Raw genomic sequence first — 27478 nt, 5'->3', positions numbered from 1 at the left:
TTTCGGGCTGGTCAAGAATTTGCAGTAATTATAAGGATTTTCAATTAGACGTAAAATTTTAAGCCACAAATTGATTTTGAGAGGTTTTTCCGAGAATAAAGCTTTTAGGTAAGTAAAGCGAATAACTATCAAGTAATATTGAAGGAACTCTTTATGTAATTTCTTTTATTTTTATTTTTTTATTAGGGTTGTCTTAGATATATGGTATCCGTGCCAGCTTGGATAACTTTTAAATTTTAATTGGTTCCAGAGACCAATAACGCAGTTTATCTGACAGCCCACATAGAGTTTCTAGAACATAGGATTATTCTAAATTTGTTTTTCGGCTTCATTCACAAGCTGGATTTTAACAAGGATAATGCCACTCTCACTTTGTATATATCTTTTGATGATTCCATTAATATGTTGAATTTCGCAAACTTAACTTATCACAGGGATATCATAAAGAGCTTACGATAGGCGCGTCACTTTGCCTGGGCCAGGAATTCAATAATCAGAAACCCATATAGGCTAGGGAATATTCCTCTGACAAGCCCTAGTAGAAGATGGTCCCACTTGAGAATATTTCATTAGATTGGAGGTGTTTTTGCTTTTAAGTTTATGATCACTTACATTTGCTAACGACATGGCTGTTTGTCTATGGACCCGATCCTTCTTTTTGGTTGATTGTGTTTAGTTGTACTGTTTATCCTAGGTGATTGGATGGATGAGTAAGGCCAAGGCCAAGTTCAAGTATTTATCTGTAGTAATTGCTAAAGTAAGAAAACATTTTCTTTCACTGAATAATTAGCCTACCTTTATCATACTATAACAACCAAGATTACTTAAAAAAAAAGTAATAATAAATATAGATTGATGGTTCCATTGAAACCGAACCCCCGTGTAACTGAACCCCTGTTATTGAACCCAGTGCAACTGAACCGAAGTACAATTGAACCCCTGTGCAACTAAACCCCATTTAACTAAGCCCTCGTACAACTCAACCCCTGAGCAAACAAACCCCATTTAACTGAGCCCCCGTGCAACTGAACCCTCGTGTAACTGATCCCCCCGTGGAACAGAGCCCCAGTACAACCTAAGCCTCGTGTAATTGAGCCCTCATACTTAGTTTTTTGGTATTCTACAAATGTGAGGTAAAACAGAAGTTAGGATCTTTACATGTTCAACCTTGTTGTTTTTTTAAAAGTTATTAAATAAATGCCTGTCAAGATGATTCATAAAAAGCTCTGTTTCAAACAGTTCGTGGTAACGAACTGTAGTAAGGAGCGACCCGGCTCAATAGTAAACGAAACTCTAAAAAACGGAATTTCGATGCTAAAAGATACATCGAAAGAATTGGATTTTTATGCTAATTACATAAAAAAAACTAGTTTTTTTAACTGAAAGTAAGGAGGGACATTAAAACTTAAAACGAACAGAAATTACTCCGTTCATACGAACAGAAATTACTCCATTTCATATACGGAGTAATTTCTGTTCGTTTTAAGTTTTAATGTTGCTCCTTACTTTCAGTTAAAAAAACTAGTTTTTTTTTATGTAATTTCTGAACGGTTTTGAATTAATGCATGTTTGATTTTGGCTCTCCATACATAAATTATTAAAATGAAATTTGCATATTAATTCCTTTTTTGGCTAAATGGCTTTGTCTTAGTTTTGATCAGACGATTTTTAGAAATAAGGGATGGGGAAGGAGGCCAAGTTAAATTTTCAATATATAAGTTTCATCAAATTCAGTCTTTATCATCAAAAGTTACGAGCCTAAGAAAATTTGCCTTATTTTGGAAAATAGGGGGAAACACCCCCTAAAAATCACAGAATCTTAACGAAAATCACACAATCGCATTCAGCCTATCAGAGAACCCTACAGAAAAAAATTCAAGCTCCTATCTACAAAAATGTAGAATTTCGTATTTTTTTTCCAGAAGACAGATCACGGGTGCGTGTTTATTTGTTTTTTTTCTTTTCCCCAGGGGTCATCGTATCGACCAAGTGATCCTAGAATGTCACGAGAGGGCTCACTCTGACGGAAATGAAAAGTTCTAATGTCCTTTTTAAGTGACCAAAAAATTTGGAGGGCACCTAGGCCTCCTCCCACGCTCATTTTTCCCCGAAGTAACGAATAAAAATTTTGAGATAGCCATTTTTCCCGCATAGTCGAAAGCCATGATAACTATGTCTTTGGGGGAACTTACTCCCCCAAAGTTCCTGGGGGAGGGGCTGCAGGTTACGAACTCTGACCAGTGTTTACATACAGTCATGGTTATTGGGAAGTGTACAGACGTCTTCAGGGGGATTTTTTTGGTTTGGGGTGGGGTTGAAGGGAGGGGGCTATGTAGGAGGATCTTTCCTTGGAGGAATATGTCACGGGGGAAGAGAAATTCAATGAAAAGGGCGTAGGATTTTCTATATTTACTATAAAAAAAGATTTACTATAAAAAATAAACATGAAAAAGTTTTATCAATTGAAAGAAAGGAGAAGCATTAAAACTTAAGACGAAGAGAGATTATTACGCATATGAGGGGTTCTAAAAATACTTTAGCATAAAGAGCGAGGTACTGCGAAGGGGACAACCCATTTCATATACGGAGTAATTTCTGTTCGTTTTAAGTTTTAATGTCGCTCCTTACCTTCAGTTAAAAAAAAAACTATTTTTTTTATTTAATTGCTGTCAAGACTAATAGACTCCAAAATATGAATTTGAAAGAAAATTTCCGGGAACAGGTAAATACTAACTTAGAGAGTTTAAAATTTGACAATATAGAAGATGAATGGAATGTTTCTGAGAAAATTATCCGTGAAGTTGCTGATGGTATTTGAGGGAGGAAAGTTATAAGAGCAGCTAGGAGTATTCGTAAAAGTGTTTTATGTTTAACAGAGAGGAGGAGGGGCCTGTAATAGAATTATATGAGTGATAGATCATATGAAAATAAGAGGAATGTAAAGAAAGTGGAGAAAGTACTAAAATGTCCATTAAGGAGGTGTGAAGTGGAGACCATGGATGAAACTGCCAAAGATGTGGAAGATTAAGTCAGACGGCATAGTAGTAATATCTTATATCGGCATGTTAATAAATTGAGAGGGAATAGTCAATCTGAACTTGTCCCTGTAAAAGACGGGAAGGGCCCTGAAAAGGGGCCAGTCGTCGTAGCAGTAGAAGTAGTATTAGCAGTATGTACTAACCAAAAAGCCTTTTGGTTAGTCCAACATCCCCATCAACATACCTGAAAGTCCCGACATAATACTCAAAGCGATTCGCAAGGTATTGTTAATACGCCCTTTTGCAACAGCATATATATAGTGTTTTGATTTAATTCTCCTTCCCCATCAACATTCCTCGAAGTTTTCACCTTAATACCCCTATCTTTGGTATTAATCGTAGTAGTAGTAGTAGGAGTAGCATCCACATTTTCCCTTTTGGTCGGTTAAACATGTCACTTATCGTATCCTGTAAGTTTCGACGTAATAACCTAAAAAATTTCTGAAACATTGCGGGTATGCCCTTTTTAAAGGCTGCATGAACAAAGTGATTTTGATTCGGCTAGACACTCACCTTAAGATTCCAGAAGAGCTTCGCCTTAATAACCTTACCCCCTTTTTTAAACCAAGAGCAAACAAGTCCCTTGCGTAAATAGCGTAATTTGCTATGTGGCAGTCCCCCCCAACCTGAAGATCAGTTTCTTCAAAAATAATATGAAAAAAACTTCGTTTTCTTAAAGAGTTAAAGAGGCTGCGTCCCAAAGTCGAACCTTAAAACGTACAGGAATTAGGAGAGGCAGTCGGGGGGCTGCCGCCCCCCAAACCCCCCGCTTTTAAAGACTCTTTTGTACAGGTTTTTTGTTGTGGGGGGCTGCCCTGCCGCCCCCTGACCCCCCGCTCTTGGCTTCGGAAAGGCCCTCTTTTAATTAACAAAACAAAAAACCTGTACAAAAGAGTCTGTAAGAGCGGGGGGTTTGGGGGGCGGCAGCCCCCCATCTGCCTCCCCTAATTCCTGTACGTTTTAAGGTTTGACTTTGGGACGCAGCCTCTTTAACTCTTTAAGAAAACGAAGTTTTTTTCATATTATTTCTGTACGTTTTTCTACAATCCAAGGTAGATGTAATTTAATAATTCCTGTACGCCTCGTACAGGAATTAGGACTGCCTCTCCTAATTCCTGTACGTATTAAGGTTCGACTTTGGGACGCAGCCTCTTTAACTCTTTCAGAAAACGGAATTTTTTCATATTTTGTGAAAAAAACCGCCCGATAAGGGACTTGAACCCTTGACCTTAGGATTAAAAATCCCACGCTCTAACTGAGCTAACCACCTGCATGTGTGTAAATATAACTTTTAAATACCTTTTAAAAATTTCAAATTAACATGGGCTCTTATGGAGAAATGGGTTAATTAAGTGGCTAATGCGTGGTTTCTGGAAAACAGGGAAGGAGTTATCGGATCGAGCTGAAATTTCGCGGATAAGCTCCTGGGCCGTAGGGAACCTTAACTTGTGAATTTCAGACCGATCGGACAACGTTAAAGGGGTGGGGGTGGGGTTGGTGGGTCGAAACTTTCGGGGGGTTAAGATTTTCCTACGAAACTTTCAAGGAAACTTACTCGGAGAATTTCGCATCGAATGAGTCTTCGTACACCCAGATCCGATTTCGGCTGTGACCTGTAGGCGTGGCAGAAAAAAAAGAATATGAAAATTAAGTGGCTATGCGTGGTTTCTGGAAAACAGGGAAGGAGTTATCGGATCGAGCTGAAATTTCGCGGATAAGCTCCTGGGCCCTAGGGGACCTTAACTTGTGAATTTCAGCCCGATCGAACAACGTTAAAGGGGGGCTGGGGTTGGTGGGTCGAAACTTTCGGCCAGATTTTCCCCATGAAGGAAAAGTCGGAGGGGGATGAAATTTGGCAGGTTTCTTAGTTGGAGCTCGGGCTACGAAATGCATCCCTCCCCATCCCTCTGCGACCACTGGAACCGAAGATCGCTTAACATTGTCGTGGTTCGCCTCTTTATAGAGGCACGAGTGTGCCTCCTTGATCTTATCAATACTAATATGAGCCTGCATAACGCAAGCATCCAGAGAAAAAGGCCGATTTTCTTTAGTATGTTTGCCTTCATGGTACTATATGGCTCATTTTTCATTTTTACTGTCAGTTTCGCTTGATTTGGGAAAATTGGCTCTCATTTTGCTCTCCTTCCCCCGACTTTTTATGAAATTACGCCAGTGTACCCCTTTCCAAATTATAAATCCCATATATAAACAATGAACAAATAGCAAAAACTACAACCCTTATCCAAGGGTTGTGGGAGGGTCTTGTCATCCCATAGTTTTTGGACTTTTCAGCTATGTTGAACAAAATAACTATCTTAAAATTTTGATCGAGTGCCTTTGGGGGGGGGGAGGCAGTGAATAGGGGAGCCCTAGAGGTCTGGTGCCCTATAATCACCTTCTTTTACGTTTCCCCAAATGACTGCAATAAAACCCTATCCAATGTTGGAAAGATAAGATTAGTTCAAGCTGCGATAATTAGAATTACCGCAGCTTGAATTAACCTTGTTTTGGGGGGATATGATGTCAAACATGCATTCGACTCTCTTATCCATGCAGCGATGCCTCTGAAAGCTGGTAAACATGGATAAATGGCTAAACTGGCCATTATTCGTTGTCTTCGGGATTTATATTCAAGACTAAGTATCCGACTGAAACTACCCCCAAATGAAGGCATGCCCCGATTCCACGTAGACAACTTATCCTAGACAAGAAAGGGCCCCGTAAAGGAGCTGTCACAATTCCGATCTTGTGCTGGAAGCACAAGATCTGCCCACCTTTACTGATTTTGTCTTCTTTAAACCTTTCCTTGATCTAAACATTAGTCGAACTCTTCAACGTATCACCAAATTTTTGGAATCCTTGAAGCAGAATGTCAGAAAGTTGGGCTTGAATTCAACTCCTCCAAAATCTGATATTGTCCTATTTAACTGGAAAACAGATTCCTCTGCCCCTTCCATCACGCTTGGATCTAGCTCTATTCAACCCATAGATCACCTTATGTATCTAGGTCTGCCCATTGTATTTTCTATCCAACACACCCGAAAACGTCTTTTTGAACAAATCAGACGTAGAACCTCAGCAGCATACGCTTTCATTGTATCTTACTTCGATTCAACCGACCTCTTCTAGCAAATCTATATAATGCTGTTGCCCTTCCTATATACTCTACACCGCACCCTTCTGGAAAGGTCCTGAAAAACTGACAAGAGCAATATCCGATCCATGTTCTTTCGCTTTGCCAAGTATCTGCTTCCTCTACCTCCGTGGTACAGAAATTCACTCACTATTACGAAATTCAAGGTTGCTGACTCAGAGGTTGCCGTTGCCAGACGGATAGCGAAACATAGTAGAAAAATAGATGGGAATTTAAATGGTTGGTCCCACATTCTTAAACAGTGATGTGTTGTGTTTTTCTTTTTCCTACGCTCCGTTTTGTTGTGTCTTTAATTGTGACGGGTTTTTCAATATTATTAATTTCATTCTTGGAAGATTGTTTAAACGTTGTTCTGTAGCATATATAGTATGTTATGTCACCGTTTTTGAAGATTTTTTTTCCAGCACGTATATTATGTAAATTATGCTCTTTCGCTAACAATTTTCTTTTTTTAATTCTGGTTTCGTCCGTATATTTGCTTGTCTTGTATTTTGCGAAGTGTTTAAATGTTGTCTTTATTGATTTATTATTTTGTTTTCTTTTACTGATCCGTCTTCTTGCTTCTGTATGACGTGTTTTCAAATAAATAAATAAATAAATTTGTCAACGATACAAAACTAAACTCATTCCTGGCTCCCTGTCTAAGTCTTAACTGCTCAAAAATCACTGACGAAAAAAAACAACAAATTACTAAGTACATGGAACAGAATTATATCAGATGCAACGCTATAGCGTTGCCTATACGAAAGAGCCATAAGGCTTCAATGATTTATTGTTTATTATAATTAATTAAAAAAAGATTTTACATAAAATAAGTTTTTCAAAGAAAAGAAAAAGACTCCGTTAAAACAAAAATGAGCATAAATAAAATCGAATAATCTACCAAGCATAAAACTACCACAAATCCCCATCAATAAATAAATGAAACCCAAAACGAACAGAAACTACAATAAATATCCGATTCAAACTAAAAACAAGCAGAAATTAACATGAGTAGAATTGAAAACCATGCCTTCTGTGCCTTTTACTGAAAAAAGGCAAGTTACACATAGTTAAAATATATGGTTTTTATGGAAGGATGGTCGTATAAACTTTAGAGGAGGCTCGTTAGATTTGAAATCGAAAGATAGTCCACTTTTGAACAATTAAAGGTAATCAGAGGGCCACCCACCTCTCCCTCCAAACAGCCATTTTTTCCCAAATGCATTCGATCAAAATTTGAAATAGCCATTCTGTCCAAAATAGTCTAAAGGTCAAATAACCATGCTTCCGAGGTTAACAACCCCGCCGGTAGCTCCCAGAGCAAGAGCTGTAAGTTAATCCAGTTGCTCATTGCTAGCACATAAGGTTTTGATGGAAAACGTTTTTGTATCAACTTTGAAGGGGGCTCATTCGATTGAAAGTCAAAAGTTCCAGTGCAATATCTTAGAGTCAAAAGTGATCGGAGGGTTTTCACCCCATGCCTTTTTTCCTTAAACACATCTGATAAAAATTTTGAGATAACCATCTTATTTAAAACAGACCAAAGTTTAAATAGTTCTGCCTTTAGGGTTCACAACCCTCAACCCCTGGTGCATGAGCTGTAAGTTATTCCTATTGTTCACATATAAGGATTTTTTTAGCAAGAAAAGACGGTATGTTTGATCCTGGAAGCAGTAGCAGTAGTAGTTGTAATAGTAGTAGTAGCACGCAAATTTTGCTTTTTTGGTTAATTAATCATCCCCTCATCATGTCCTGAAAATTCCAACTTAATACCTTCAGTCATTCCATGATTTTTGACGACTTGTATGGACATAATGTGCTTCGATTTAGGTCAACACTCCCTTCAAGATTCTCTGAAAGCTTCACTTAAATGTCTTTGGTCTTTTCGGACGCTAAAGGACAAACATGCCCTTTTCCCAATAAAAATACTATACGTAAACAATGGGTGAATTGTATAACTTACAACCCTTGCCCCGAGAGCTGTGGAGGGGTTGTTGTTGACATACCCATAAACATAGTTACTGGACATTTCAACTATGGCTGAACAAAATGTCTAACTCAAATTTCGATTGGATATGTTTGAGAAATTGATGGGCGTTGGAAGGGGCTGGTTGCCCTCCAATCACTTTCGAATCCTAAAAAGTGCACTATAAATTGTAGTTTCCAATTGAATGAGATCCTTTCAAAGTATCTACGACAAATCCTTCTACATGAAGTGCCTCAGTGAAAAAAAAAATCCATTGTGCCCACTTGCTCTTTACTTGGGCAGGGTTATTGCGCGGCCAATGACTTATTCTAAATTAAATGATTTATTCGAGAACACAAGATTTTCAAAAATGTAACGTTTCCAAAAAACTTATTTGCTCAAACCTGTTAACATACTATAGAAACTACTGGACCCCTAGGATAATGCAATTATCCTGGATAAGGAATTACCCCTTAGATAAGGAAGAAAACATGAAAACTTCAAAGTAGTTGTATAAGAAATCAGAGATTTGGGCCCCTTTGATAAGATTTAGGACTTCAGACTGAAACTATCTAGCTCTAATTACAGGCCTTATGGGTGGCAAGAATATAAATAAATAAATACCAGAGCTTAATATTCCTTGTAGCTTAGACGTACTGACCGAATCTTTTTTGACGCTCTCAATATCTTCATTTTTGATGGCACTTCCGTCATGCTTTAAACCTGTAAGGTGTGAAAAAAAAAAGGTGCTAATGTTATTATACGATGTGATGTTCGAGTAACTTAAAGCACTTGCAGAAAAACACGCGTTAAAAAATAAGACATAAAAAACAGAACCACAAACAGAAGAAGACGAAAGGTTGAAGGACAGAGGGCACTGGCCCGTAAAGATGCCTAACAAATACAAAACCATCAATTACAGAAGGTGATTTACAAATTTACAGAAACACAGCCTTTTAATTGGTTGCATGAGTGAGGTTTTCCATCAAGCCAAGAATGAGTAAAAATAAAGTCGAATAATCTTCCAAGCATAAACTACCACAAACCACCATCGACAAATAAATGAAACTCAAAATGAACTGATATTACAATAAATAGCCAAATCAAACTCAAAACGAGCAAAAATTAACATGAGCTTAAAAGTGGTAGTAGTGCTAGTTGTAGCATACACATATCCATTCTTGAAATACACCCTTTTGACAATCTGCATCCACATAGTGTATTTTAATTTAATTCGATGTCCCCTCAATATTCCGTCAAATTTTCAGCTTCTTAAGTATAGCCTTAACTGTGTATTATTAATAGTAGTAGTAGTAACAGTAGGTGCAGCAGTATTAATAGCAGTAGTAGCAGGAAATATTACGTTTTGATCAGTTGATTATCCCACTCATGATGCCCCAGAAGTTTTTCTTGATACGGTAAGCCGTTCCAAAAATAATTGACGATGCGCCCATATCGGAAAAAGCTACTGGAGGGTAGAGAGTTGGTTCCTTTTCTGCTATCCAGTCCTCGTCTAACCTTATATCATTGAATCAAATTTTGATTTCAATTTTATAACAATAAAATAAAAACTGTCTAAAATGTTTCAATACAGTGCAAATGATGCTCGATGCGCCAGTATCAGCAATCTGTATGCACATAGTATGTTTTGATTTAGCTCAACGTTCCCCTTAACGTTTCCTCGGATGTTTATTTTGATAATCTCAGCCTCGGTAGTGCTCGCTACAGAAGAGTTAAGCCTTTTTGATAACCCATATAAACATAACATGTTTTGGTTTAGTTCGTTACTCCCTTCGATATCTTCTGAAAGGCTAACCTGAAGGGAGGATTTCCGGAAGGATCGAGAAAACGATTAGAAATTGAAGTCTTTTACAAACGAAAGTATGCTAAAGAAAATTTTTCAAGCTGAATTGGGGACTGGGGGGTCAGTAAGGATAGAAATGTCCGGAGGGAATTTCACGGTAGGGAGGATCATCCTACAAAAATACACACTTTATCTGGGATGAAATTTCCACGAGGAAGTTTTTCGTGAGGGAGGGGGGATTTTTTATGAGCGGTTTAAAAGACTCCTTGGCATTATTTGAAAAACCATTCAAAATTAAATAATAAAAAAGTTTTTTTGAGTTCGTATATGAAGGGGTTGCCCCCTCCTCAATACCTCCCTTTTTACGCTACAGTTTGACTGTTTGTTTCAATTTATCAAGAATTGCTACTGAAACAGAGGGGCTGTTTAATTAGAATAGGATAAAATCAGAATAATCCCCCCACCCCCCGATTCAGTTTAAAAAATGTCTTTAACATAGTTTCATTTGTAAAAGACTTTAATTTCTAATCGTTTTATCGATCACTCCGGAAATCCCCCCTTCCGTAGACTTTTTTTTCGGAAATTCAGTCGCACTTAAAACAGCCCCTGGATTGTTCCCTCAGAACATCTCCGCATGCAAAACTGAATTGGCAAAGATGAAGTAAGACAAATAAAAAGAATTTCGCATAGGAATTCATTTAAAGCCCCCAAGCGTAAAATTTCCCTGGAAAGATCACCCCCATCTCGAAAAATTCTTCTTATGGAAACCCACCCATTACAAAAATAGCCCACCCCCCCAAAGAATGTCAGCATACTTCCCAATGATAAATACTAGACGTAAACAATGGTCATATTTCATAACTTACAGGCCTCTCCCCAAAGACTGTGGGGGGAGGGGTCATGTTATCCCTAGAGACATAGTTACTGGATCTTTCAACTATGTTGAACAAAATGACTATCTCACAATTTTGGTCCGACAACTTCGGGGGGAAAAGGAGCATGGGAAGGGGCTGGCTGCCCTCCGATCTTTTTGGTCACCTAAAAAGGGTACTAGGGTTTTTAATTTCCGTTCGAATGAACCCTCTGCCGAAAAAAAAACAAAAAAACAAAAACAAATAAACACTCATCCGTTATCTTTGTTCTAGCAAAATATACAAAATTCCACATTTTTGCACATAGGAATTTGAAACTTCTGTAATAGGGTTTTCCGATACGTTTAATCCGATAACGTGATTTTCATTAAGATTCCTTGACTTTTAGGTGGTGCTTCTAGCTTTTCGAAAATCAGGCATGTTTTCTCAGGCTCGTAACTTTGATGGGTAACACTAAACTTGATGTATTTTAAATATGTAGAATCAGCATAGTAAGCTGATTCTTTTGATGGATATATTGATACCAAATTCCTTTTTTTAGACTTTTGGTTACTACTTAGCCGCGTTGCTCCTTACTTAAAGTTCATTGCCACGAAATGTTTGATTGATTTTTTTTTCTGACCAGGGCATTTCGTATAGAAAGAGTTGTCATAGAAACTTGGAACTTGATAGGAAATTGGAAGTTCTAGTGTCCTTTTTAACACTCGAAAGTGATTAGAGGGCAACTAGCCACCTTAAGCCCATCATTTCTCCAAACACATCCAATCAAAATTTTCAGAGAGTCATTTTGTTCAGCGTAGTTGAAAAGCCCAATAATTATGTTTTTGAGGATGAACCCCCCCCCAGAGCCCCCAGGGAAATGGCTATAAGTTATACTAGCTGCCCATTATTCAAGTAAAAGGTTTTTCTAGAAGAAGTGGTTGTATAAACTTTGGAAGGGATCACTCAGTTGGAAACCAGAAGTTTTAGTGCCATTTTTAAGAGTTGAAAGTTATTAGAGGGCAACTAGCTCCCTTCCCCGTCCTCTTTTCCCCAATTGCAACCAATAGAAATTTTATTCAAAATAGTTCAAATATCATATAAAAAGGCCTTTGGGGTTGAAACAAACCCCCATAGCCTGGGGGCAAGGGTGGTAGTAAGTTATGCCCCAGGAGCATATAAGATATTTTTGGAAGGGGTGGTCGTGTAAGCTTTAGAGGAGGCTCATTTGATTGGAAATTGAAAGTCCTAGTTCCTTTTTAAGATTCAAAGTGCCCTGGGCAAAGGGCTGTAAGTTATGCCCTGGGTCATACAAGGTTTTAATGGATTGGGTGGTCGTATAAACTTCAGATGGGACTCATATTTGGAAATTGGAAATCTAGTGTCCTTTTTAAGAGTAACCACGTCCATCATTCCCCCCTCCCCAAAAAAAACAACATAAAATCAAAAATTTTGGACATCTATTTTCTTCAGCGTTGTTTAAAGGTCCAGTAATTATGTCCTTGGGGATGTCAACCCCCCACAGCCCTTAGGGCAAAGATATAGTTAGGCAATTCATTCATTGTTTTCATATAGCATATGCTATTCAGAAAGGCGGGCATGTTTGACCTTTACTTTCTCAAAATATAAAGGGCATCTAGGTGAGCCTTTCAGAGAATGTTGAGGAGAGTGATGAACTAAATCAAAACATTTTATGTTTATATGGGTTATCAAAAGGGCCTAACTCTTCTTTAGCGAGTAACGTTAAGGGGAAGATTGAACTAAATCAAAACATAATGTGTGCATACAGATTGCTGATACGGGCGTATCGAGTTTTTTATTTAATTACATTTTAGACAGTTTTATTTTATTATTATAAAAATGAAAATTAAAACAGATATATCAAAATTTGATTCAATAATATAAAGGCTACAGGAGGGCTGGAGAGCAGAAAAGGAACCAAGAGGGGGGCTCTTTGCCCTCCAGTAGTTTTTGCCGATACGGGCGTATCGGCAATTATTTTTGGAACGGCTTAGGCTACCGTATCAAGAAAAAACTTCTAAGGCATCACGATTGGGATGACAAACTGATCAAAAAGCTACTGGATGACCAACTGAAATATTGATAGAATATTGAGGGGGACATTGAACTTAATAAAAAAAAACACTATGTGGATGCATATTGTCAAAAGGGTGTATTTCATGAATGGATATGCGTATGTCACAACTAGCATTACTACCACTTCTACTTTTACTAACAATACTTTTCTTGCTCCTTATTGAGTTATATTTAAGCCTTGTTTAGTATGGATATGTCCAGTTTTATCACTAATTAGCTATTGCAAGTCGTTTCCCAAGTAACGGGCAATTAAGGCGTTTGGAATTATGCTATTGTTATGCTTAAAGCGAAAAGAAATTATTCCGTGTATGATAGGGGCTGTCCCCTCCTCAATGCCCCACTCCTTACGCTAAATTTTTTTATTGCTTTAAAAAGTAGAGTTGTGAGAAAGAGTCAAACTTTAGCGTCAGGAGCGGAAGGTTGAGGAGGGGACAGCCCCTTTCCTATACGAAATAATTTCTATTCTTTTTCAGTTTTAATGTTGCTCCTTACTTCCAGTTAAAAATACTTGTTTTTTTATTTAATTTCTGAACGTTTTTGAATAAATATAGGTTTTGATTTTGGCTCACCGTACATGAATAATTAAAACGAAATTTGTATATTAATATTACTTTTTTGGCTAAATGACTTTCTAATTTTTTTAGAATAAGGGATAGAGGAGGGAGCCTAGTTACCCTCTAATTTTTTGTAACTTTAAAAGGCTACCAAATTTATTTACGAACGTTTTTATGGCACTTGGTATCTACTAAGTGACGTAGAGCGATCGCAAATTCTGTCGGTTTGTTGGTCCTGGTTTTGCTAGTTTAGGCTCTTCCAGGTAAGCCAGGACGATGAAATTTGGCAGAATTATCAGAAACCAGACCATATTAAACTAGAAATTGTTGTTTCCCCGATTTGACCATCTGGGGGGGGGACTGAGGGGACAGTTAAATCGGAAAAAATGCGGTATTTTTAACTTACGAAAGAGTGATCAGATCTTAATGAAATTTGATATTTAGAAGGATAATGTGTCTCAGAGCTTTTATTTTAAATCCCGACCAGATCTGGTGACATTGGAGGGGAGTTAGGGGGAACCTAAAATCTTGGAAAACGCTTAGAGTGGAGGGATTGGGATGAAACTTAATGGGAAAAATAAGCAAAAGCCCTAGATATGTGATTGACATAACCGGAAAGAATCCGATCTATATGGGGGAGTTGGGGGGGGGTTAGTTCTGAAAAATTAGAAAAAATCAGGTATTTTTAACTTACGAAGGAGTAATCGGATCTCAAAGAAAATTCATATTCAGAAGGACCTCGCAAATCAGATCTCTTATTTTAAATCCCGCCAGGATCCAGTGTCATTGGGGGGGGAGTTGGGGGGGCAGGAAATCTTGTAAAACACTTAAAGCGGAGAGATCAGGATGAAACTTGGTGGGAAGAATAAAAACATGTCCAAGATACGTGACTGACATAACCGGACCAGATCTGCTCTCTTTGGTGGAGTTGGGAGAGGGGGGAGTGATTCGGAAAAATTAGAAAAAATAAGGTATTTGTAACTTACGAACGGGTGATCAGAACTTAATGAAATTTGATATTTAGAAGGATTTTGTGCTTTAGAGCTCTTATTTTAAATTCCAACCAGATCCAGCGACATTGGGGGGAGTTGGAGGGGGAAACCGGAATTCTTGGAAAACGTGAAAACTGAGGTATCTTTATCTTACAAATGGGTGATCGGATCTCAGTAAAACTTGATATATAGAAGGATCTTATGTCTCAGATGCTTCAATTCTAATTCGCATCGGGTCCGGGGACATAGGGGGATGGAGGGGAGAAACAGAAATCTTGGAAACCGCTAAGAATGGAGAGATCGGGATGAAACTTAATGGGAAGAACAAGCAGAAGTTATAGATACGTGATTGACATAACTGGAGCGGATCTGTTCTTTTTGGAGGAGCTGAGGGGTGTTGATTTGGAAAAATTAGAAAAATTGAGGTATTTTTAACTTACAGGTGACCAGACCTTAATGAAATTTGATATTTAGAAGGAACACATGTCTCAGAGCTCTTATTTCAAATCCCAGATCTGTTGATATCGGGGGGAGTTGGAGGGGGAAACCGGAAATCTTAGAAAACGCTTAGAGTGGAGAAATCGGGATGAAACTTGGTGGGTAGAATAAGCAAACGTCGTAGATACCTGATTGACGTGATCGTACTGGATCCGATCTCTTTGGGGGAGTTAGGGGGTGGGGTTAAGTGCTTTGGCAAGTTTAGTGCTTCTAGACGTGCTAGGACAGTGAAAATTGGTAGGCGTGTCAGGGAGCCGCACAAATTGACTTGATATGACTCAGAGATCTTATTTTAAATCCAGACCGGCAATAAGTCTCTGATTTTCTTTTTAAATCAATCTATTGATTCTTAGAATTTTGCTAGAGCTCATACCATATGAGCTCTTGGCTCTTCCGGCCTCGTCACAAGTGCCATATGAGCTCTTAGCTCTTGTTATTAGTAATAATTATATTTAACTTACGAATTAACTTGCGTAACGAACTCCTATATTCGTATATTTTTATTACGTATAGGAGGGGGTTCGCCCCCACGTCAATACCTTGCTCTTTAAACTAAAGTTCAATTTTTTTTCCAATTCTTTAAGAATGACCCCAGAATCACTAAGGTCGTTTAATTAGAGTAAATAACACTTTTGAAATTACTAAAAATACTTTAGCGTAAGAGCAAGGTATTGAGGAGGGGACGAGCCCCCTCATAAACGTGATAATTTCTGTTCGTTTTAATTTTTAATGTTGCTCCTAACTTTCAGTAGAACAAACTTATTTATTTATATTTAATTTCTCGTTGTTTTTAAATAATACTGGAAAATTCAGCGCCCCCCTTCATGGAAATTCTCTGCCCCCATGAAAAATTCCTCCATGGAAAGATCCTCCCACGTAACCGTTATTTTTCCTTTTTTAGTTTGTTTGTTTATTTTTTTCTTTCTTTTGTTACTCCACGTTTTTAGTATTGTAAAGAGTGAGTAAAATTAAACAACAAGTTTTTTGCTGTTTTAAGAAGTAGAGTTGAGAGAAAGAGTCAAACTTTAGCATAAAGAGCGAGGCGTTGAGGAGGGAACAGCCCCTTTCATATGCGCAAAAATTTCTGTTCGTTTTAAGTTTTAAATATCGCTCATTACTTTCAGTTAAAAAACTTTATTTTTTTTTATTTAATAATAACAATAAAGGCATTTTGCGTCCATATTTTCCTAAAGTACTGCTTTATTAGATTCTGCAAGTTGTGAGTTCTTTTTTGTCTTCTTTCCCCCTCCTTTTATGTTTCTTCTCTTTTGTTTTAGTGTCTTTAATTTTTTATGTGTTACAACTGGTTTCCATGTAATTTCTATTTTGATTTGCACTGTATTTTTATGTGATTTTCTTCGTGTTACTCCACGTCTTATACCTTTGTATAGTTTGGGTCAAAACTAAATAATAGTAATATGCCCACACTACCACTAATACAACTAACAGTGCCACATTTACTAGTTCTACTACTGCTATTACTATTGCTCTAACTATTACTTCTATTGCAAATACTTGTAAGGGTAAGAACATTTTAAGACGAAAATTTCTAGAAGCATATGAACATACAGGTTATCAAAAGGACATATCAGGAATGTCATAGCAATGCTTAATTGCATTAAATTGAAACTTCCAGGACTTGTTGAAGCGGATGTTTAGCTAACCAAAAGACAATATTTTTATCATAATGCTAATCCTTCTGCTCCTACTACTACTAAAACTTAGGCTACTAATATTAATTCTACTGCTACTACTATTGCTACAGGTGCTACTACTACTGCTACAGAAGCTAGGGTATTAAGGCAAAAATTTAGGGCAATACTGAAAATGTATTGAACTAAAATCAAAAGACACTATGCGCACACAGGTTGTCAAGAGGACATAAAAGCAGTGCTTCAGGAACAGTTGATGGTTTTAAGTCAAAACTTTCATCGTGTGTTGAAAAGGATGTCGAAGTATCAAAGGTGCTATTTGCATACTGCTGCTAATGTTACTACTGCTAGTACAACTATTGCTACTACACAGGCTAAGGGTATTAAGGTAAAGATTTCAAGGAATATTTAGGTGGATACTGAACTAAATCAAAACGTATTCTCTGAGGCCAACCTGACTTTCATACATAATGATGATAAAAGGTAATAAGCTTACCTAAGCTATGGATGTCAGGTGATTGATTTTTCTTCTAACGATAATTTCGACAGGACCTGTGCCTGTCATCATCAGGTTAATTCGATTTTTCTTCTAACGAAATTATCGTTAGAAGAAAAATCAATCACCTGACATCCATACCTTAGGTAAGCTTATTACCTTCTATCATCATTATAGATCAAAACGAACTATGATCATATATATTGTCAAAAGAATGACAAAGCAGTATCTCAAGAACGGCTTACTTTATTAAATTTAGACCTTTCATAATAAGTTGTGGCGGATTTTGAACTAGCCAGAAGACAATATTTGTATACTTTTAAAACAATTTCTATGGTTAATGTAACTATTGACACTAAGGGCATTAAGGTGAAACTTCTAGAGATCTTTTAGGAGGAGAGGGGGAGGGTCAATTAAACGAAAAGACTGTATGCCTGCAGGTTTTCTAATTGGACAAATAGCCAATATCATAGACCGTGCTACTCTATCATAGCACATAACACGATTGAAACTTTTAAAGGTGCTAATTTGATTGGAAATTAAAAGTTCTAGTGCCCTTTTAAGAGCCGAAAGTGATTGAGGGGCAAGCAGCCGTGCTCTATATCCCATAAGTTTCCAATCACTTCCGATCAAATTTTGAGACAGCCATTTTGTTTAGCATAGTCAAACGGTCCAGTAAATATATCTCTAGAAATATTGGCTACGTCACCCCCCCCCATAGTTATCCAATTTGCCCATTATGCTTTAAAACTAAATGTTGCTTTAAAACCGAATCACTATGCGAATGCTGGTGCAATATCTCAGGGGCAGCAAAGGGTATTAAGTTGAAAATTTTCACAAAATTGTTAATAAGGATAGTAAACTATAGCAAAAGACATTATGTACAACCAAATAGTCAAAAGGGCATCTCTACAACACCTCATGAAGAACTAAGAGTATTATAGACAGCTGCAATTTTGTAGGTATAACAATATAATAATGGTCAATACAAAATTTGGTCATAAAATGGCACACAAGTTAAAATGGTACTCACATGATTGTAAGATGGCCAACCTTATTGATTATTTATTCCACAACGAAGACTCGCAAGATTAATACAAGAAACCAGAGTATATAGGAATGCTGTTATTGATTGTAAAAGTAAAGATCGCCATCTAGTAGTGTCTAGAGTTAATCTGTACCCTCGCAGAAGTAATAGTAGGAACAATAAGAGTAATATTAATGATGACAGTGTAGTATTAACAAGTATTAACTTAGTATTAACCAAGGATATTCACATTGTGCTGTTTTGGTCTAGTGCGACATCTCCCCCTCATGCCCTAATATTTTCAACTTAATACTTTAAGATGTTTCTGTAATAACTCTGATACATCCTGTTGGAGACCTGCATGTACATAAAGTGTTGATTTAGTCCAACATCCCCCTCAATAGTCCCTGAAAGCTCCAAATTAATACCCTTAGCCTTTGTAATCCAACAAATAACCTATGCTGAATTGCCATACTGCTGGAATGGTCATTTGACAGCATGCATACACATATTGAGTTTCAATTTAATTTAACATACCCCTAACTTCCCAACATTTTTTTGAAATTGTCTCTTTACTATGCTTAACCTTAGTAGTAGTATTAGCATTAGTAGTAGTAGTGGTAGCATACATATAGTTTATTTTGATTGGTTCAATATTCCCCTTAACACGAACTGAAGGTTTCAACTTAATGCTCCAAACTGTTCCTGAGATTTAGCTGTTATGGTCTTTTAATAGCCTCCATCCAAATAAAATGTTTCAATTTAGTTCACTATCCTCTTCAACATTTCCTGAAAATTTCACTGTAATACACTTAGCTTCAGCTAAAGCTTTAGCCTTAGTTTTAGCTTCAGTTAGCTTAATAGAAGACGTTGCAGTAGTAGCTATAACATAAGCAGTTGTAGCAGTATTAGTAGTGGTAGAAGTAGTTGCGGCAGCATTAGCAGTTTTAGTAGTGTTAATAATATGCACATTTTGCAATTTGCCTAGTTCAGTTCCCCCCTGAACACGTCCTGAAAGTTTGAACTTAATACTTTAGACCGTTCCCGGGATACTGCTGATACACCCTTTTGACAACCTGCTTGCACAGTGTGTTTTATTTAGTTCTAGATCCCCCCAAACATTCCTCAAAAGTTTCAACTTACTACCCTTAGCCTCAGTAGAAGTAGTCATAGCAACAGTAACGAGGTAACAGTAGGAGTAGCATGCACAGAGTCCCTTTTGGTTATTTCCAATTCCGATTCCAATATTCCTCTCAACAGAACGTGGAAGTTTCAACTCAATACTCTGAACTATTCCTGAACAATTGCTCATACATCCTTCTGGAAACCTGTATGCGAGTACTGTGCTTTGATTTACATCAACCCCCCCCCCTCAAAAAGTTCCCTGAAAGTTTCAACTTAAAACTCTTAATCTCATTACAAGTAGTAGACATAGCAGTTGTAATATTAGCAATAGTGGTAACATTCAAATGGTGTCTTTTGGGTAGTTCAACACCTCCCTCAATATGCCCTTGATCAATGGATCAGCCCCCCATCGTTCCATCAAAGTGCTATTTTGAAGTAATTAGTTATTTCTGAGTTTCCCCCTTTTGACAACCAGTATGCACGAGGCATGTTTTGATTTAGTTCAAAACTTTTCAAAACCTTCACTTGTATGCACAGATCAAACATGCCCCCTTTCCAATAACAAATATGATATATAAGCATTGTGCAAACTGCATAACTTATAGCCCTTACTCAGAGGACTTTGGGGGGTCTACAACCCCAGACACAGTTACTGGACCTTTAAAATGTGCTGAACAAAATGGCTATTACAAAATTTTGATCGGATGTGTTTGGAGAGTTAGTGAACTTGGGAGGGGGGGGGGCTGTTTGCCCTTCAATCATTTTTGACTCTTAAAAAGGGCTCTGTAACTTTTAATTTCTAATCAAATAAGCTCCTTCAAAAGTTTCTGTGATAGCACTGAATTGCCTATGCTATTGATATGTCCTTTTCAAAAACATACATGCACATAGTTTCCTTTGTTTAATAAATAAAAAAACAAGTTTTTTTAACTGAAAGTAAGGAGCGACATTAAAACTTAAAACGAACAGAAATTATTTCGTATATGAAAGGGGCTGCTTCCTCATCAACGCCCCGCTCTTTACGCTAAAGTTTGACTCTTTCTCTCAACTCTTCTTTTTAAAGCAGTAAAAAACTTTAGTGTAAAGAGCGGGGCGTTGATGAGGAAGCAGCCCCTTTCACATACGAAGTAATTTCTGTTCTTTTTAAGTTTTAATGTCGCTCCTGCTTTCAGTTAAAAAAAAATTTTTTTTTATTTAATTTCTGAACGTTTTTGAATTAATGCATGTTTTGATTTTGGCTCTCCGCAGAGGAATAATTAAAACGAAATTTATATATTTATTTTTTTGGGCTAAATGGCTTCCTCATAGTTTTGATCGAATGATTTTGAGAAAAAAAAGAGCGGGGGAGGAAGCCTAGTCCCCTCCGATTTTTTGTTACTTAAAAAGGCAACTAGAACTTTCAATTTTTTACGAATGTTTTTATTAGTAAAAGATATACGTAACTTATAAATTAGCTTACGTAACGAACTTTTGTATTGTCATGTTTTTATTACATATATGAGGGGATTCACCCCCTCGTCAGTACCTCGCTCTTTACACTAAAGCTAAAGCTTACCAATTCATTAAGAATGACCCCTGAACCACAAAAGCCGTAGAATAAATAGTTGAAATTACTAAAAATACTTTAGCGTAAAGAGCAAGGTATTAGGAGGAGGTGAGCCCCTCATATGTGTAATAATTTCTGTTCGTTTTAAGTTTTAATGCTGCTCCTTACTTCCAGTTGAAAAAACTTTTTCATATTAATTTTTTCATTGTTTTTTTTTAAATAATGCTAGAAAATCCTGCGCTCCCATCATGGAAATTTTCTTCCGCCATGACAAATTCCTCGATATAAAGTTCCCCCAACATATCCCCTTCTTCTCAGCCCCTCACCCCAACCAAAAAATCCCCATGAAAACGTCTGTACACTTCCCAATAACCATTACTATATGTAAGCACTGGTCAAAGTTTGTAACTTGTAGTCCCTCTCACGGGGACTGTGGGGGATTAAGTCGCCCCCAAAGACATATTTATAAGGTTTTTCGACTACGCTGAATAAAATGGCTATCTCAGAATTTTGATCCGCTGACCTTGGGAAAATAATTAGCGTGGGAGGGGGCATAGGTGCCCTCCAATTTTTTGGTCACTTAAAAAGGGCACTAGAACTTTTCATTTCCTTTAGAATGAGCCCTCTCGCAACATTCTAGGACCACTGGGTCGATACGATCGCCCCTGGAAGAAAAAAAACACAAAAAACAAACAAATAAACGCGCATCTGTGATCTGCCTTCTGGCAGAAAATACAAAATTCCACATTTTTGTAGATAGGAGCTTGAAACTTCTACAATAGGGTTCTCTGATACGCTGAATCTGATGGTGTGATTTTCGTTAAGATTCTTTTGCTTTTAGGGGGGTGTTTCCCCCTATTTACTAAAATAAGGCAAATTTTCTCAGACTCTTAACTTTTGATGGGTAAGATTAAACTTGATGAAACTTATATATTTAAAATAAGCATTAAAATACAATTCTTTTGATATAGCTATAAGTACCAAAATTCCATTTTTTAGAGTTTTGGTTACTATTGAGCCGGTTCACTCCTTACATACAGTTCGTTACCACGAGCTGTTTGACTGAAACTCTTGCTAAGCATTCCCTAAAATTTTCACCTTGATACCTTTAACCTCATTAGTTACAGCAGTAGTTGTAATTGTAACAATATAGCGCCAATCGGTTAGTTTAAAATCTACCACAAGATATCATGAGAGTTCCAACTTAATAATGTAAGCTGTTCCTAACATGGTGCTCAAATACACTTTTGACAAGCTACATACTCATAGGTCATTTTGGTTTAGTTCTACATCTGCCTAAACATTCTTCGAAAGCTTCAGCAATAGCTGTACTAGCAGTAAAATTGGTTGAATGTTTATAGCACTGTTGGCTTTTTCAACACCCTCCTCTACACATGCTGAAAGTTTTAACTTAATACAATAAAACCGTTTCTAACGCATTGCTGATAAATCCTTTTGGCAACCTGTCTGCGCATATTGTGTTTTGATTTAGATCTACACTGTTTCAACATTCCCCAGAATTTGTGCCTAATACCTTTATCTTTAGTAGTAGTAAGAGTAGTAACAGTAGTATGGTGATGCAGAACACTATCGTGGGAGGATCCTTTATAGGAGGACAGCTGCGACAGGGCGTAAGATCCAGATCTATGGACAACGACCTCTGTAAAGGGCTGCCTCGACCCTTTCGGTGTACCTGCAAGAATGGGAAACTTGCGGTCAACTTTTCCCACTTGAGGAGTGGCGCCCCTTGAGGAAATTATAGCCTAGTAAACAATAAAGCACTCGCACGGGATTCTGATGATTGAATATTTTTCTGGGCTTGGTTTGTTTTGATGTGCGTTTTCGGGCTGAAAAACCTATTCCTAGCCAATTTATCTACTATGGGTTGCCTCCCAGTAGTAGCATAATATTTGTAGGCATGAATATATAATGAGTCGGAGGTAATAGGCTTGGGACTGTCTGTGCAGGATTTCGACTCTTGTTGATAGAAGAGCACTGCCAAGTGCTAAACCCATGTTGTGATCAAGATGGGCCCAGGATTGCACAAAGCCTCCAACTTACTGGAGGTCCCAGGGACTTCTTGCTGTCCAGTTCTAAGCCGGCTTAAGCGCTTTGGTGTAGACTTAAGACGAAATGTTGGTCCCTCTCCTGCTCTGGTATTCCAGGATCATTGCTTTTCCTGAGGCTGAAATAATTTCAAAGATTTAAAGACATGAAAATAGGAACTTGGAATGTTACGACGTTAAAAAATGACTATCATATCGAAATTTTGACTGACAAATACAGATGGTTTGAACTGGATTTATTAGGAGTTTCAGAAACTCATATCTCAGGGATAGGAAGCGTGAAATTAAGTGACATAGAATTTGTTTACTCAGGCAGGAAGGATGGGGTACATAGACAGGGAGTAGGGCTCATGATGAATAAGAAAGCTGCGAAGTCTCGTTTAGACTGGGAAGGTATTAATAATAGATTACTAATTGCTAATATTATGACTAAAAAGTTCAGGGTATCAGTTATAGTAGTATATACCCCTGTTGAACCAACTGACGGAGATACAAGTGACTCAGATGAATTTTACTTACAGTTACAGGAGCGAACAGACAGGGTGCCAGGTAGAGTTTTTGCTAGGAGATTTTAACACCCAGGCTGGAAGAAATAGGGATAGATGGTATCCTAGCCTAGGTTAATTTGGTGTAGGATAAGAAAACAGTAATGGCTATAGACTTTTGCAATTTTGTAGGTATAACAACCTAGTTATAAAGAAAACTATGTTTGGTCACAAAATGGCCTATAAGTTGACATGGTATGCACATGATGGTAAGACAGCAAACCTTTTTGATTATGTTATAGTCAACCGAAGACTAGCAGGATCAATATAAGATACTAGGGTGTATAGGAGTGCTGTTATTGATTTTAAAAGTAAATATCAGCATCTAGTAGTGTCTAAGGTTAATTTAAAGCTAAAATTTCGGAAGGGAAATCTGACAATGCGGAAGATGGATGGAATAATTTTAGTAAAACAATTTGGTAAGTTGCTGATGGTGTCTTAGGGAAGAGTGCTAAGACTGCAACTAGGAATATTAGTGAAAAAGCTTTATGTTTGATAGAGAGTAGAAAGGATTTGTACAAGAATTATCTGAGTGATAGATCGTATGAAAACAAAAAGAATGTACTTCAATCTTAGGTTAATAATTGAGAAGTCTTTTCGTTTCAAAACACCTTTGGTCCTCAGTTTTATCGATTATGAGCAAGCTTTCGATTCTGTTAATAGAAGAGCGTTAACAAAGGTCTTATCCTTATATGGTATACCAGAAAAATACATTAAAGTGGTTTGTGCTATGTATGAGAATAATACTGCTGCAGTTAATGTAAGAAATGAGGTTAGCAACTGGTTTTGTATTAAATCAGGGGTTAAGCAGGGTTATGTTCTATCCCCCTTTATATGGATCATTTCAATGGACTTTGTCTTAAGGAGCACAGGAAAGGGAATTGAAGACCACAGAATCAAAAGGGGAGGAAAAACGCTCCTGGACTTAAATTATGCTGATGATGTAAGCATAGTAGATGAAAGTGTGAGCAAAACTAATGAATTTTTAGAGGTTTTGCAAATTCAGGGTGCTAGATTAGGCTTGAAAATTAATGTTAAGAAGACTAAGTCACTAAGGCTAGGAATAAGTGAAGATGAAAAGGTGGCGTTGGGTAACGAAAAGATTGATCAGGTTGGAAGCTTCATTTACCTTAGTAGTATTATTAGTAAAGAAGATGGGAGCAGTGAAGATGTTAAAAGTAGAATAGCTAAGCCTAAGGGTGTTTTTTCACAGTTCAAAAGGTTTGGAGGAATAGAAAGATAAGTCTGCAAACCAAAATTAGAATATTGGACGCTACAGTGATGACAGTCAAATATGGCTCTAAAGCATGGGCGCTCCAAAAAGCAGATGAAAATGTATTAGATGTTTTCCAGAGAAATTGCCTACGGATTGTTCTGGGTACTCGGCTGACTGAGCATATTTCAAACAGTAGGTTGTACAAAAAATGTGGTTCAATCCCGCTTTCTAGGGCTATAATAAAAGAAAGGCTGAGATGCCTAGGCCACATTCTGCAGATGAAGAATGACAGATTGCCAAAGATTGTCCTTTTTGGCCAACCGTCTGGGGCTACATGGAAAGCAGGTCGTCCTCGTTTGGGTCGGGAGGATGTCATAAATAAAGATTTAAAGGAAATGGGAACTTCCTGGGAGGGTGTAAAGAGGGAGGCCCTGAATAGATTAGGTTGGAGGATTAGGTTGGTACCTGCCAGTCATTTCATGATCAAAAGTCTCTTTATAGTCTATTTATACTATAAGGTTGTTTTACTGATTCTATTTGATTCTTCAGGTCAATTTTGGGTTTAATATAACACCCAAAAGCTTTGGCAAAGTATCATACATGATTTGAATACTGTCCAGTCCAATAACTGGGGGATGAAGGGACTTTTCCATGTGAAAAACTATGGCCTTGGTTTTTTGGCAGAGATTGGTTGGGAATATGCTTTTGAGAATATCAGCAGCTCTGTCATCATTTGTTGATTTTGTTTGCTGATTGGTCCAAATTTTTAGCAGTATCCAAAATTACCAGATCATCTGCAAATTCAGCTCTACCAGCAGCATCACAACTGAAGAGAAGTTCTTAAGAGCAGCATAAAGAGCAAAAGACTAAGTGCAGAACCTTGTGGTACACCAGCATAAAGTTGGACTATTTCAGAATAATATTCGTTTACTCTGACTTTGTAACTGCAATCAGACAATCAATCAAATATGAAATTTACTGCCTTTTCATGGAAATCCATACATCTTAGAGCATCACACCTGATGTATCTATTTACATGATCAAAAGCAGCCTGAAAATCAACTAACACAGCAATTAGTGGTTTATCTTCACTTTTGACTTTTCTGAAGACTGCTTCAAGAATAATGACATTATACACAGAAGATCTACCTTTCCAAAAGCCTGACTGAGATTTTCACAGCATTTTGTTAACTTCCAAAAACCATTCCAATCTTTGTTGTACCATTTTCTCTAGAATTTTACCCAAGACTGACCATAGAGAAATGGGTCTATAGGATATATGGTCTATAGGTTGGTGGTAATATTGCCACTAACTTCTCATGACTTTACCAATTATGAGTGGCTGTTTAGTCTTCTCTCTAATGAATGAATTGGTAATTTCGAGAATCTACTGAAGACAATTATTTTCAAAACTTTGGATTCTTTTCTCTTGCTGTTTTGTCAGTGCCCAGCTTTCAGAACCATACAATAGTACTTATAGCATGTTACTATTTTAGAGCCCCAGTTTTAACTTCAAAGAGAAAGGGGCACATTTCTTAACTTATCAAAGATGCTTCCTGTGCATGCAATATGTGTGGTGACTTCATACTCAGGGCTTCTACCAGTGCTCACTAGACTCCCAAGATATCTAAACATCTCTACTTCTTCAGTTTCCTTTGCTTTATCTGTCAGTGGCTCAGCAGATAGTTTATTCACATTATTGCACATGATTTTTGTCTTTGGTGTGCTTTTTGACAAACCTATTTGTTCACCTTCTTTCAAAAGCTCCTTTATTTTGTACTGAAGCTTTTCTCTTAAGTAAGAAAGGAGAATTATATCATCTGCAAAGCCTGCATCAAAGTGCAAATTTTAACCTACAAAGTTTGATGTCTACAGGATAAAATCAAAGAGTTTGACCAGATTGTTTCTAAGAATTCAAATTAGAATTGTTTCTAGATTTTGTTTCTTAGATTGTTTCTCAGAAGGTAAATTTTCAGTTTTCAACATAATTTAGCAAGGATTTAATAAAATTTTGAAATCTTATTATAATTTAATAAAGATTTCAAACTAATTTAGCTAGGACATAGTTTAACAATGACATTTTGAACTCTAAAAGAGGTTAAATCAGGAATCACCATTCCTGAATCAGTTACAAATGGGAATTATTTTCCACTAGCCATTTTCTTAGACATGTTTTTAAACTTTTTGTCACAATGGGCATTTTCATTATTTTTAGTCCTTTAAGGGCTCATAATATAACAACTCCAGAAGCAATTATTGAACTATGAAAGAGCCTCAGAAAAGGTATCAAATAATATAGGCCTATTTAATTCCATGATAGCTAAATTAGGCTATGCTGTAAACTACAAAATTTAACAGACTATGAAAGAGCATGAGAAAAGGCATCAGGTGGCACATTAACTTTTGTGCTAGGCTAGCTAAATTATGCTGAAAATTGCAAATCTATCTTTACTCTCATTCTAGCTTAGCTAAATTATTTGAACATTGAGAATCTACCAAATTTTTGAAAACAGATTTTTAAGATATTGATTACTAAGAACTGTTTTGAACCCTTATTTATATTCTTCAAAGCTAGAGTGTATGAATATGTACAAGAGTCTAAACTAGTAGGAGCAGTCTAGTCAAACCTAGGTAGTCTATGCTTACCTTATCACTTTTTTGAATTTGAAACCAGGCACAGTAAATATATGCATTACCTATAACCCCCTTATCCAAAGGCCGATCATTTCGTGGCCAGCTACTCTCTGGATTATCTTCTTTGTTATTATCCGTTGCCATGTTCCTGTACGGATTCTCAAAAGAAACTGATCCATACATCTATGAGAGTCATATTTTCAAATTTTAAATTTTAACGATTCTGGAAAGCTTG

At 37.1% G+C, this 27478-nt stretch overlaps 1 protein-coding gene across 1 annotated transcript in view; it reads right to left on the bottom strand.

Moving 5' to 3' along the window:
- The window catches only part of LOC136032464 (uncharacterized), a 44223-nt gene extending 16752 nt beyond the window's left edge, over positions 1-27471 (bottom strand). Inside the window, exons 1-2 of the mRNA XM_065712774.1 lie at positions 27306-27471; positions 8765-8863 (exon numbers count right to left, since the gene is read on the bottom strand). Coding sequence (XP_065568846.1) covers positions 8765-8863; positions 27306-27426 — 220 coding nt within the window. The 5' untranslated portion in view covers positions 27427-27471. The remainder of the gene's footprint in view (positions 1-8764; positions 8864-27305) is intronic.
- Positions 27472-27478: the final 7 nt, after the last annotated feature.

The sequence above is a fragment of the Artemia franciscana genome, chromosome 10 (assembly GCF_032884065.1).
Source record: "Artemia franciscana chromosome 10, ASM3288406v1, whole genome shotgun sequence".
Classification (NCBI taxonomy): Eukaryota; Metazoa; Arthropoda; class Branchiopoda; order Anostraca; family Artemiidae; genus Artemia; species Artemia franciscana.
The sequence above is the reverse complement of the archived record's forward strand: the minus strand, read 5'-3'. Positions and strand labels throughout refer to the sequence as shown.